Source organism: Psammomys obesus, unplaced genomic scaffold (genome assembly GCF_907164565.1).
Source record: "Psammomys obesus unplaced genomic scaffold, mPsaObe1.curated_primary_1811, whole genome shotgun sequence".
NCBI lineage: Eukaryota > Metazoa > Chordata > Mammalia > Rodentia > Muridae > Psammomys > Psammomys obesus.
In genome coordinates this window covers 4,308,896-4,322,694 of record NW_026596040.1, presented here as the reverse complement: position 1 = coordinate 4,322,694, position 13,799 = coordinate 4,308,896, and the positions used below count along the sequence as shown (strand labels likewise).

Below are 13,799 nucleotides of genomic sequence, written 5' to 3'. Positions count from 1 at the left end.
CTTTATAAACACTGAGCAACTTTATAGCAAGTCAATTACTTCCAGGAAAAAAAAAAACAAAAAGCAAAAGGAGGCAATCTTTTTACTTTAAAGGTGTTGTCACTGATCAAAAGACATTTGTATCAATTATAAAAATTATTTAAGTAAGCTGGGCAAAATGGTACACGCCCATAATCCCAGAACTCGAGGAGTCAGAGGCAGGCAGTTTTCTGTGAGTTCGAGGCCAGCCAGGTCTACAAAGCGAGTCTGGGGCAGCGAAGGCTACACAGAGAAACCCTGTCTCAAAACAAACAAACAAACAAACAAACAAAAATCACAAAAAAAAAGAAAAAAGTATTTAAAGATAGATATATACTATAATAAATTAGAAATAAATTTTTTAAAACTGCCTTGAATCCAAAGGTATACAAGATTAGCTCTCTTTGTAAGATCAATATCCAGCCTTTTGAGATAATTCCGGTTTTCCCATTTCTTCCACCTTTATCAAATAAGCTTTTCTGGGCTGTCACCTACTCACCAACATTCCTGTTTGGATCCCGGTCTTTGCTACGGCCCCTGCTTCGGCTTCTACTCCGACTCAGGCCTCGGCTCTTACTCCGGCTCTTGCTCCTGCCCCTTCTCCAGTCATACTTCTCACGATACAGCTCATTCCTCTCATAATACCGCTCATAGTCTCTCCACTTGCCATCTTCTCTTTTCTTCTCCCGTGTCCTGTAATACACAGATATAAAAGCCATATGTATACTTTAGAAATGAGATCTGTGCACAAGCCCAGAGGATAAAATACTCTCTTTATGTCACCACAATTCATAATGTCTGTTTTAGAATGTCTCAAGACTACCACTAATTTTTCTAACCATTATTAAAAGAAGGAAGGGTTTTCCCACTGCAAGTACACAGGTAGAGACAAACGAAGAAAAGGTGAACTCAAAGTATGACGGAAACTGGGGGAGAAGACAGAAATTAGAAGGAGAAAGTAGGAAATGGCTCATAACAAGTCATCTTGAACAAAGACCACTTTGTGATCACAGGTGAACATATGCCAAACTGTACCCTTTTGGCAAAATGCTAACTAACATGGATAATTTTAATACCCCACACCCCTGAACAAATGGAACATCTCATTTCAATTCTCTGAGGAGACTGCTCCCATCCCTGCACTCTTGGGGAAAGCAAATAATGATTGTTTATAAAAGAAACAGAAGCTAAGACAACAGCAAAAGACAGAATGGAAAGAAGGAAACGTTCTTACCTCAGTGCTTTACAGAGGGCGTGGGGACACACACAAATGCTAGCTAACTCTGCATACTGAAAAGTAGCTTTCAGTATCTTACTATTCAGAGACAAGCACAAACCTTCGTTCACTAGATTCTGAACGACTCTTCTGGGGACTAGGATATTTCTTCTTTCTAGTATCTCGTTCTTCTTCTGCTGGTTCTTGAAATACCTGCAAGATTTGTTAAAAATAAGACCAGTTCCTCTCTGTTAGAAAACTCAAACATCTAATAAATCTTTCTAGTGTAAGAAAAGGCATGAATAAACATACTGGATATTGTGGCCTGAGCTAAGTGTGGTCCCACATACTTGTAATCATAACACCTGAGAGGTAAAGGTGGGGCATCCTTACAGTACCTGAGACCCTGTCTTAAAACAAACAAAACCAACAGGTCCTCAAAAAGAAAGATAAAAACTCAAGGTGAGTTTAATTATAGACAGTTATATGTAGACTTACATTGTTTTAAACCATTTCCAAAAAAGTGAAGAGAACAGGGAAAAGTAAAAAACCAGGTATACATTAGTTCAAAAAAGGTGCAATCACATGACTGAACAATAGGATTGTTATGTTTGAGGCCAACCTGACCTACAGCAAGACCTTGTCTTTAAGGAAAAAAAAAAAAAAAAAAAAAGTCAGGTATAGTAGCTCACACCTACCATCTCCACATTTTTGGCAGGGCTGAGGCAGGAGGACTGCCACATGGTTAAGGCCGGCCTACAAACACAGTTTCAGGCCCCCAGAGCTACAAGCAAGACTTTTTGTCTAAAATAATAATAATAAATTTAAAACACCAACACGCCAATTTTGATGTTACTTAAAGGAGGTAACTGTAATATAAGAGAATAAGCACATTCTTCTCTCTAAAGTGAAACAGAAAAACTAGCAAGCATTTGGTACCGTACAGTAAAAATTTATATTTTCTTCATTTCAAAATATAGTCAAGCTGGGAATGGTGACATACACCTTTAACTCCAGCAATGGAGTGACAGAGGCAAGCATATCTCTGTGAGTTTGAGGCCAGTGTGGTCTACATATCAAGCTCCAGAACAGCCAGGGCTACACAGAGACCCTGCCTCAAAATGAATAAATAGATAGATGGATGGATAAAGTATTAATAAACAGAGTTTGGCTGAGTGAAATGATATAAGCCTTCACCCAGCACTTGGGAGGCAGAGCCAGACAAAGCTCTGTGAGTCTGAAGCCAGCCTGGTCTGCATAGGAAGATTCTGTTCTCAAAGAAAAAATAAATAAATAAGCTACTTTGGACCAGGTGTGTTAACACGCAAAAGCAATCCTAGCAAGCATTTTGGAAACTAGACAGAAAGACAATGAATTCAGGGCAACTTTGGACATCATAAGACCCTTAAAATTAAAAAGAAAAAAAATTTCTAAGGAGCGAAGAGCCTACCACATACAAATGAATCAAATTTGTGAGAACTAAATATATTTCCAAATAATGGAGAAGCTCCTTACTTATTATCAAAATCTGGAAATGAATGAATGGACCAGAAGGTAACAATTTAATAAAATGCAGACAGCATAATAATGGCAGCTACAATTTGGCAGGAATATGGCATCAGTAGAGACTATACACTCATCCAACCGGATTCAAAAGTCCGTTTCTTCTAGCAATATGCAAGGAACGAAATTGATGCATTACTCCACTTGGAAGCAACAAGCTGAATCTAGATAATAACAACTCCATGGAATAAATAGTGTTTCTTCACAAAATAAAATCTCAGGAAAGTTTTGGTAAAAAGGAACAAATGCCATATGCATTATAAATTATAGCATATATCTTCTATTGTTTTTCTGCACCAGGATGAGCTGAGTCAATGGTCCAAATTCTCTTGCTTTTTTCCCCTGTGGCAAATAATCTAATTATAAAAACAACTGAAGCTGCTGAGGATCAAGTCAAGATGGCTAGTCCGAAGATTTGCTTCAGAGCCGCTCACTGTAAAAGTGCAACTGTGCAGACCAGAAATTAAACTCATTTAAGCTGTGTGAAATATTGTTTATGACAATAATCACAACTAACTCAAGCATAAAATTAGGAATGTTAGACAGGTGTCCGATAGAAGAGTTCAAGGGCCAAGCACATATTACAGAGGTTTCAAAATTAGGATTCCTTACAAAGATAATATCAACGAAACTGTGTAACGATTTTTTTTAAAGTATTCTTTTAAACATAATAGAATTTTTAAAAAGACATGTTTTTGTATGAGTTCTTGCACACATCAATGTGTCCCACATAACTGTATGGTATCTGGGGAGCCAGAAGAGCCCCTAGAGCTGGAGTCGCAGGTATTTGCACGCCCTGATGGGAGTGGTAGGAAGCTCATGAAGAGCAGCAAGTGCTCTAGCCACTGAGCTCCTAGTATTACGTTTGTTAATATTTAATTGCCATTTAAACAGATTCTTAAAAACCAGTGAATGCCTGCAATGACTATAGAAAAAGGCTACTTGCTGGAGCCAGAGAGGTGGCTTAGTGGTTAAAAAGACTGGCTGCTCTTCCAGAAGATCTGGGTTCATTACCCAGCACCCACATGGCAGCTCTCAACTGTCTGTAACTCCAGTTTCAGAGGATTTGATAGCCTCACACTAATGCACATAAAGTAATTTTTTTTAAAAAAGGCTACTTGTTATAAAAAAAATAGATTATAAAACATTTAACCTATACCAAAGACCATAAATTATACACTATGTAAATAAAGTACCAAAGAAAACTTTCTGTACAGTATGCAAGGAAGGTTTACATTTCTGCTACTCAAAAACATAGACCAAGAACCTCACCAGCCTACTTTTTGAGCCAGACTCAAAACCTTAAATCCTAGCCTTTGGGAGGTAAAGGTAGAATCAAGACCACTTCTGGCTGCATGAGACCCTGCCTCAAAAATAAAAGTTCTGGACTAGAGAGATGGCTCAGCGGTTAACAGCACCAGTTGCTCTTCCAAAGGACTTGGGTTCAATTTCCAGCAAACACATGGCTGTCTCAGTCCCAGGAGATCAGCCAATACCCTCTCCTGACCTCTGAAGACATTAAATCCACCTGGTGCACTGACACACATGTAGGCAAAACACTATACACATAAAATAAAGGTTAAAAAAAGGTACATATACAAAGACATTATAGAGCACTATATAAGAACAAAATAAGTGATAATGGTCTCAGCTAATCTTAATTTAAAACAGCCACATTTTGTTGGATCAGTTCAATGATATAGCATTTAACCCACAGAGTGCTAGGGAGATGGCTCAGCGGTTAAAAGCAGGGGCTGCTCTTCCAAAGGACTTGAGTTCAGTTACCAGCACCCACATGATAGCTAACAACTGCCTTTAACTGCAGTTTCAAGGGATCCAATGCTCTCTTCTAGCATTGAAGATACATGGTACACAGATAAACATGCAGGCAAAATACAAAAATAAATAAATAAATAAATCTCAAAGAATTTTTGAAGTGAATCAGAAATGACAAGTCAACAACATACAAATCTCAGAATGAATTCCATAGAAAAGGAAAAGAACAGAATATAACTAAGAAACACAGTTACGTAAACTGATTAAAATTGAAATAGACAGTATATAGTTTAAAAGTTAAATACACTGAAACTAATAATGCTGCTACAGTTATCCTAAAGTGTGTGTGTCTGCATGTTTACAAGTAGGCTTACCACACGTATGCACACATGTAGAGGCCAGAGTCCACATCTGGTATCTTCCTTTATGACTTTCTACCTTATTTTTTAGACAGGTTCTCTCTAACCCTGGAGCTTACTGGTACCACTGGACTGTTAGCCAGCAAGGCCCAGGTACCCTTCCAGAGCTGGTATTACAGACATGAGGTTAGAGTTCTATTTGAGGATTCTTGTTGGGGAGGAATAGGGATTAAACTCTGGTCCTTATGTTTGTGGAAGAAAGTGCTTTCCCAACTGACCAATCTCTCCACCTTTTAATGAGACAGGGTTTCATGTACCCCACATTTAATATATCTCATTATCACCCTTGAATTCACTATATGTATATCCAAGGATGACTATGAACTTCTGATTCCTCTGCCCCTGCCATGTAAATGCTGGGATTACAGGTGTGTGCACCATGACACCTGATTTTATATGATACTAGTGATCAAACCTAAGGCTGTGTTCATGTTTGGCCAGCACTCTGTAAAAATCTCCAGTTCTGTAAAGAATATTCTTATTCTTAGAAAATGCAAAGAAATGAAGGCCATGATTTATGAGAGCAATGACTCAAAAAAAAAAAATTATGGTGCAGCTACATCATGAAAGTAAATGGGGCAAATCCTCAATAACACATCTAAAGCAGGCATCATGTGAGTGCTACGGGTGCTACCTGGATAACGCTGATGTAAATTTACAATTATTTCTAAATAAAAGATTTTAAGTCATTTTGTCCGTAAAGTATATTTTAAAAGTTGCAAAAACAGGACTTAGAGAGATAGCTCAGCTGTAAAGAGCACTCGCTGCTCTTGCAGAGGACTCAGATTCAGTTTCAAGAACCAATATGGCACCCCACAACTCTCTGTAAATCTAGTTCCAGGGGATCTGTCTTAAGTTAGGGGCACTCACTACTGCTATTATAAAACAATATGTCCCAAAGTAACTTGGGGAGCAGGGACAAAGGGGTTTTTTTGGCTTATACCTCCACATCACTGTTAATCACCTAAGGAACCGAGCACAGGAACCCAAACAGAGCAAGAACCTGGAAGCAGGAGCTGATGCAGACACTATGGAGGGGCGGCTGTTTACTGACTTTTACATCATGGCTTGCTGAGCCTGCTTTTCTACAGAAGATAGGACATCCACCCCTGGGGTGGCACCACCCCGCAATGGGCTTGGACCTATCTACACTAATTAAGAAAATGCCCTACAGGCTTGCCTACAGCTGGATCTTCTGAAGGCATTGTTTAATTGAGGTTCCCATGTCTCCAGTGACTCTAGCCTGTGTCAGGATGACTAGTGGGCACAGGATCCAACATCCTCTGCTGGCTTATGTAGTCATCAGGCAAGCACATGGTGCAGACACACATGCAGGCAGATACTAGTATATATAAAATAAAAATGAGTATCTTTTTTTATTTATTTTTATTTTATGTATATAAATGTTTTGCTTTCATGTATGTCTGTGTATCATGTGTACCCTGAAACTGGAGTTCTAGATGGTTGTAAACTGTCATATGGGTATTGGAAGTCAAACCCAGGTCCCCAGCAAGAATAAGTGTTTTTTGTTTGTTTGTTTTGCTTTTGTTTTTGTTGAGATGGGGTTTCTCTGTGTAGCCTTCGCTGTCCTGGAGTTACTTTGTAGACTAGCCTGGTCTCAAACTCACAGAGACCTACCTGCCTCTGCCTCCCTGAATGGTGGGATTACAGTGTGTGCCACCACACGCCTGGCTAGAACAAGTGCTCTTAACCACTAAGCCAACAATTCCACAGCTGGTAAAAAAGAAATATTTTTAAAGAAAAAGTCAAAAAAAATTTCTATTCTTGGTACTAAAGACCACATATATTTGCACACATAAAAATCTCTTCCAAATTATCAAATATTGCCTGATTTATATATAAAAGGAATTATAAATGAAGGCTGCAAAGTTTCTATATTGGTTCAAGCAAGCAATTTGGTATCTTTTTGTAGGATTTACTTTTTTAATTATGTGGGGGTGGATATGAGGTGCACACAGAGGCCAAAGGCACTGCATCCCCTGGGGCTAGAGTTAAACAGGGTAATAAGCCACCAGATGTAGGTGCTGGGAACCAAACTCGAGTCCTCTGCAAGAGTAATATGTAGTCTTAACTTCTTAGCTGTTGAGCCATCTTTTCAGCCCCTTAGCTTGGTATCTTTAATCATGTTTTTATAATTTAACAGCATTTCTGTATTTTTCCAGTATTAACAGTATAGTTAAAAAGAGTAAATCATTTCCCCGTATTATGTGACAGCATGTTACCTAATGATTTATATTAAATTTTCATTAATACTCTTCTATCTAAGCCTCTGTATATAACCAAACTTTCCCTTTTTATAAATCACTACATCGCTGATGGCTGAAGAAATGGCTCCATAGTTAATAGTGTTTGCTGTTTAATCACAAGGACCAAATTCAGATGCTGGCACCCACGTAAGTGGGGCATCCTGCTCACACCTATAACCCAGCTCTGAAGAGCAAGCAAAAAGGATCACTAGGGCTTGCTGGCTTCTAACTTAGCTAACAGAATATACTTCTAGGTGGAGGAATAGACCGTCTCAAAAAAAGAAAAAAGGACTTCAAGGTGGGCATGGTGGCACACACCTGTATCCCCAGCACAGGAAGCAGAGGCAGGTGGATCTCTATAAGTTCAAGGCAACATGCTCTTCATAGCAAATTCCAGGCCAGTCAAGGCTACATAGTAAGACCCTGTCTCAACAAAGCAAACAAACAAACAAACAAAATAATAATAATTTCAACTTGCAATTAAGAATCCTGGTGATAAAATCTAAGAAGTGTATTACCTCTTCTTTAATTTCTTCTTTTTCTTGGACTAGTTGCTTTGGCTCAGGTTTAACTGGTTCCAATGGTGGAAGGTAGTTTTTAGTATAAAGACTTTCAAATAATTTGTCCACAAAACCTGAAGTCTCTAAAGAAAAAAAAATATTTAGATGTTATACAAACAAAAATGGAACACTTAAACACTGTTGCCAACACTTAGAAGGTAGGAAATCTTTAACACTGCTGCCAGGCTTTAAAACTAAGACTTACCTTAATGGAGGAGAAATCCACTTGTAGGGGGTTTTGTTTCTTTTTTAAATCCTTCAGACATAATTGTATGTGAACAAATGATATAAACATAATATTTTGTTGCTTAAGTTAAGAACAAAAGATTAGAAACAAAGTTCCTATAAGAAAGAGACTAACAAAATAAGTTATCAAATAATAGATTATAAAACTATTTACCTAGTAAAAATATCAGATCTGAAAGATAAACTATTATCTTATGTGTTTATCTGTGCAAAGAAACTGAAATGACAAACTGTACTACAAGTGGAAAAGAGGCATATGTAGAAGAGGAAAAATCTTACATTGGAATAATGGAATAATACATGACATAATCTTACATTGGACAGAATGCACAACCTGTTCAAAGACTGAGTTAGATATGTTTGAATGGGTTGAAATCAGTGTCTGTGTTTTTACTCAACTCCATGTTTTGGCCCTATTTGAAACTTCCTCAGATAAACAGAATAAGAGAAACAGGTAATTTTGCTGAAAACATAAATATCAAAATATTTCTAGTTTTACTCTAATTTAAGTGGTCTTGCCCTAAGGAACACCTGAAGGTGGCAGAGGTTCAACTCCCAAAATAAGAGAGGGTTGTGTATTTCAAAGGTATAATATGGGCTCTGCTCATACTATAATTGTTACACATTTCTAAAAGGCCAACTACTTTTACCACAGAAAAGTATCTTCATACATACTCCTTTACACTACTAATTTTATAACCAAACTTTTTTTTAAGGTTAATTTACTATTTATACAGTATTCTGCCTGCAGGCCAGGAGAGGGCACCAGATCACATTACAGATGGTAATGAGTCACCACGTGGTTTCTGGGAATTGAACTCATGACCTATGGAAGAACAGCCAATGCTCTTAACCTCTCTCTGAGCCATCTCTCCAGCCCCACGCAAACTTTTTTTCCCAAAATGGTAAAACCATCAGTTAATGTGGAACATGGTGGTTCATACCTGCACTACTGTATTCAGGAGGCTGGGCTAGAGGGTCACCAGCATAGACTACTGAATGAGTTTCAACAGCCTGTACAGAGAGCGTTGACCATCCCCAGAAAGAAGGAAGGAAGGAAAGATAACAATCTAGGGGCTACAGAGATGGCCCAGCAGTTAAAAGAGCTCAATCGTTACTCTTAAAGAGGACTCAGTTTTGGTTCTAGAACCCCATGGCAGCTCATAACCATCTACAACTGAGTTCCAAGGGATCTGGACCCCTCTAGTGGCCTCCACAAGCATCAAGAATGCAAAAAGAAAACTGACATACATACATACATATATGCAAAACACTCATACACATAAAATAAAAATTATTTTAAAAAATTGAAAATATTCGATATGGAGGTACAAATGCATGTTTGCCTAGTATGCAGAAAACCTTGTATTCAATCAACAGTAAACCAGGCTTAGTGGGTTATGCCTGTAATTTCAGTACTTCAGAGGTTGAAGCAAGAGTAGGAATAGCCAGACAGTGGCTACAGAGAGAAACACCATCTCAAAAACAAACAAACAAAAACAAACAAAAGCAAAAAAGCAATAAAAATAAAAAAAGTTGACAAGTTTAAGGATATCCTGTGCTATATGAGTCCCTATCAATAAAGAAACAAACACACAAGAATAAAGCTGTTAACTCTTGTTAACTATTACATATAAGTTTAAGGTAATTGACTCTTCAAAACCTTTATTTTCATATGTACTACTTTTGTAGTTTGAAAAACATAGTTCAAGAAAAAAGAAAAATAGGGCTAGTGATATGGTTCAATGAGTAAAAAGGCCCCTACCACCAAAACTGCTGACCTGACTCCAATCTCCACAACCCCCATTGTAGGAGAGAACCCACTACTGAAAGTTCTCTCTGACCAACAAAAAATGCCGACATACACATGAACTCACGTACACGCGCGCATGCACACACACAAATAATATAGAAGAAAATAAATGAATGAATAAATAAATGAATGAATAAATAAATAAATGATGGAGAATAGACCGAATTCTAAAAAAATCTATATAGCCTGTACTGTAGGTTCCAAGTCTCTATTTTCAAGAAAAGGAAAAGCAAAGAAAACAGAAAACCTGGCAAATAAGTAAACAGCAGGGATGTTACAAGTACCATGAAAAGAGTAAGGCACTTGGACACAGAGGTGCTTGCTTTTAAGCCTAGTACTCTGCAGTACAAAGCAAGCAGATGTTTATGAGTTCAATGCCAGCCTGTTCAACATAATGAGTTTCAGGCCAGCCAGGGATACCTAGTGAGACCCTTTCTCAAAACACACACACACACACACACACACACACACACGAGTGAGTAAATGGGTGAATGAGTAAGTAAGTAAAGCAGAGCTGGGAGAACGAAAGGGAAAATAAGTACAAGGGAAAACTACATGATAACATCTAAAGAGACCAAAAAGACATGAGAAAGAATCTTCCAGGCAAACATAAAACATGTCCAAGGACTCTGAAAAAGGACATATTCAGTGACATTCAAAGACAGATAAATAGGTGAGCAGTGTGGTCTGGAGAAAGACTGGACAGGGGTCGGGGTGGAGTGGGGCAGAGTATCAGGAAACCTTCCTGCAAGCTCTGTATCATGGCAGGACTTTGGTAAAAAGATAGGAAAGCTGTTTATTTTGAGACAGTCTCATGCAGCCCCCGCTGTAATAGCAAAGGACAATGCTGATCTTCTGATTCCTCCTGCCTCCAACTCCCTAGTGCTAAGTTACAGGGAAGTACCTCACGTCCGGCTGAAGGTAAGAAGTTAAAGGTGCAAAGAGGAAAATAATATCCATCTCTCCGTGGATCTCAAGATGCCCCAGCCAAGAGGGGGAAAAAAAAAAACATTAGGTTTACTGTTTTAACAGCAAGAATGAGCAGCTGCAGGGCTAGGGAGATTGCTCAGTCAGTGAACCACTGAATTTGAACCCAAATCCATGCCACGGTGACGCTTGTTTGTAGGCCCAGCACTGGAGAAGGAAGATCACTGAGGCCTAGCCTACTTTGCAAGTTTCAGACCAATGATACAAACTCAAAAAATAAATAAATAAAAATAAATAACAGATTGAAGGCTCCTGAGAAATGACAGGAGTTAATCTATGTTCTTCATAAGAATACATGTATGAATATAAATATGTATAAATACATACAAATAGGTACACAGACACACAAGTACATGCACGCACACACACACAAAAGCACTAGAAGGCAGCTTCCAAAGCCTTAAACAGTTATCTCTAACCATCAACTAAATATTGCCAAAAGCTACAAAGAGTCTAATCTAAGCAAGTATTAGAACCACTGTCTCAATACAGGGAAGAAGAAAAAGACAGGAAAAACCTGTCTTTCCCAAACACACAACAAATATATAAGCATTCATAATGGGCACACTGAAGTATTCAAGGGACCATGCCTGATTCACTGTAGTTTGTGCCTGTCTCACTTCAGAAGCACATGTAGTAAAATTGGGATGATACAGAAATCAGCATAACACTGTGCAGAAGGATTATTATTATTATTATTATTATTTTTGCTTGAGTTATATCTTTATTAAGTTTGGTTGTGTTGCTGCTGTTTTGTCTAAGGCAGGGTCTTGCCCAGTAGCTTAGGACTTGGAATTCCCTACATAGCTCCAGGTTGGCCCTAAATCATAATTCTTGGGAGACCTCAGCCTCTCAAGTTTTGGAATTACAGGCATGTGCCACCACCCCTGGCTCTTTTCAGGAAGTTTTAAATTAAAAATATTTACCTAAAATACTTGGTTGAAGGCCCACAACAATTACCTTTTTGTAAAAAGACATCAAGTTGGTCAGCACAAAAGGCTTTCAATTCCTTCTCAGGTTTGTCCTTCTTGACCAGGGCTACAACATAGTTGGCTAGGGCTGAAGGGTCTGCATCACATCTAGTTAAACAAAGAGAAAATTAAAATTAAAATGATGAAACCGTTTGTAAGTAGTGATGTTACTGAAGAAATTACCAGTATTTTAGAAAAATCAAAGGTCAAAGATTTAAAATGACTGCAAACACAGAAAGGTACTGTAATAAACAGCATATATATACTCCAAGTGAGATTTTCCTTTTCTGCTTGTTTTTTTGTTTTGTTTTTAATAATTAGTATTCTTCCTATTTCCAAGGTTCTAGTACCAAGAACACTAAATTAGTACATTTATTTGCTTTCTTGGAGCAACAGGAAATGGATTACCCCTAAATTGCTGCCACAAATAATACCCTCAGGAACTGTGTTTCTTGTGACCAGAGAGGAAAAGCAGGGAAGGGAATGTGATAGATTATTTCTTTTCTCAGGGTACGTTCCCTAGAGCCACAGGGACTAGTATCCAAAATTGGTTACTCAATCTACCACTAACCTTCTCACCCTGTTCCTTAGGCACTACTGGCTAGCTTGCTTCACAGCTATAGGCAAAGGAAAGCTTCAAGAGCTAGACCCAAGGATACAAGAGCTTGAAAGGTGGCAGAAAGAACCTTCATTTGCTTTGATACTCAAAAATCACCTCCTATGCCAGAGATCACATGATTCTGGCTTGCTGACTCCTGACCAATCCGTCAGAAGTAATGTTTTATCTAAGTCATATCAAACTAAAAGTTTACACATTGCAAATATATACATGTATGTATTTCTTAAAATAGACTTGATTTTCTAATACATTCAGGTTTAAGTAACACATATCCCATGTACCTTCAAAGAGTTATCTGGGTTTCGGTTTTTGTTGTTATTGTTTATTTCTAAGACAGGGTCACACTGGTCTAGAATTTTCTTTTTCTTTTTTTTTTTTTTAGTTTTTTTTATTTTTTTTACAGTGTTTTACCTGCATGCCAGAAGAGGACACCAAATCTCATTATGGATGGTTATGAGCCACCATGTGGTTGCTGGGAATTGAACTCAGGACCTCTAGGAAGAGCAGCCAGTGCTCTTAACCTCTGAGCCATCTCTCCAGCCCCCTAGAATTTTCTATGTCTTATCAATCTACGATACTCCTCTTGCCTCTGCTTGTTGGAATGGGAGGTGTGCTACCATGCCTGGTTCTTATCAAGGTAAAATGAACATTCAGGATGACAGTGAGTCATCACACCCCACCAATGATCCAAAGTCAGGCCCTTGTGCTTTTGCTGCAAAGCACTTTGCCAAATGAGCTTGCCCCAATCCCCTAGGTACATAGGCTTTCTTTATAGGACCACCCTTCCCTAACATAGTGTTGGCACTGGGCAATGAAGATAAGAGTTGGTCTTTTACTAATAATGTGTAAGCTTTTCTATAGTTGCTTATTTGCTTTAAGATTGGGTTTCCTTGGCCCAGTGTGTCCTTGAACTCAATGTGATTTTCCAATCCTCGTCTCACAAATCCTGTGAATGACCATCATAAGTTGAAATGTCTTAAAACTTTGTTTGACAAAGGCGGCCTAAAAATTATAGAACAAGATTATATTGAACAACATTTTATAAGGATCTGATCACTTTGCTTGCATAATGATTTAATGAGTGACCAGGGAAATAGTTCAGTGGTTAAGAACCTGGGTTTGATTCCCAGTATCCACATGAAGACTAATAACCATCTGCAACTCTAGTTCCAGGATATTCAACTCCTCTTTCTAATCTCTGCAGGTACAAGGTGTACAAGGTGTACATATATATGCAAACATTCATGCAGATAAAGTATGTAAGTAAATAAATAAATATGGCAGAAAATGGCAGGGTTTCCTTCCTTCCTTCCTTCCTTCCTTCCTTCCTTCCTTCCTTCCTTC

At 38.2% G+C, this 13,799-nt stretch overlaps 1 protein-coding gene across 2 annotated transcripts in view; it reads right to left on the bottom strand.

Moving 5' to 3' along the window:
- Window positions 1-13,799, bottom strand: part of Rbm27 (RNA binding motif protein 27) — a 62,808-nt gene that overhangs the window by 38,917 nt on the left and 10,092 nt on the right. For both annotated transcript variants that reach the window (XM_055622655.1, XM_055622656.1), the window contains exons 2-5: window positions 11,826-11,944; window positions 7,778-7,902; window positions 1,356-1,447; window positions 518-711 (exon numbers count right to left, since the gene is read on the bottom strand). In XM_055622655.1, the coding sequence (XP_055478630.1) occupies window positions 518-711; window positions 1,356-1,447; window positions 7,778-7,902; window positions 11,826-11,944 (530 nt within the window). The remainder of the gene's footprint in view (window positions 1-517; window positions 712-1,355; window positions 1,448-7,777; window positions 7,903-11,825; window positions 11,945-13,799) is intronic.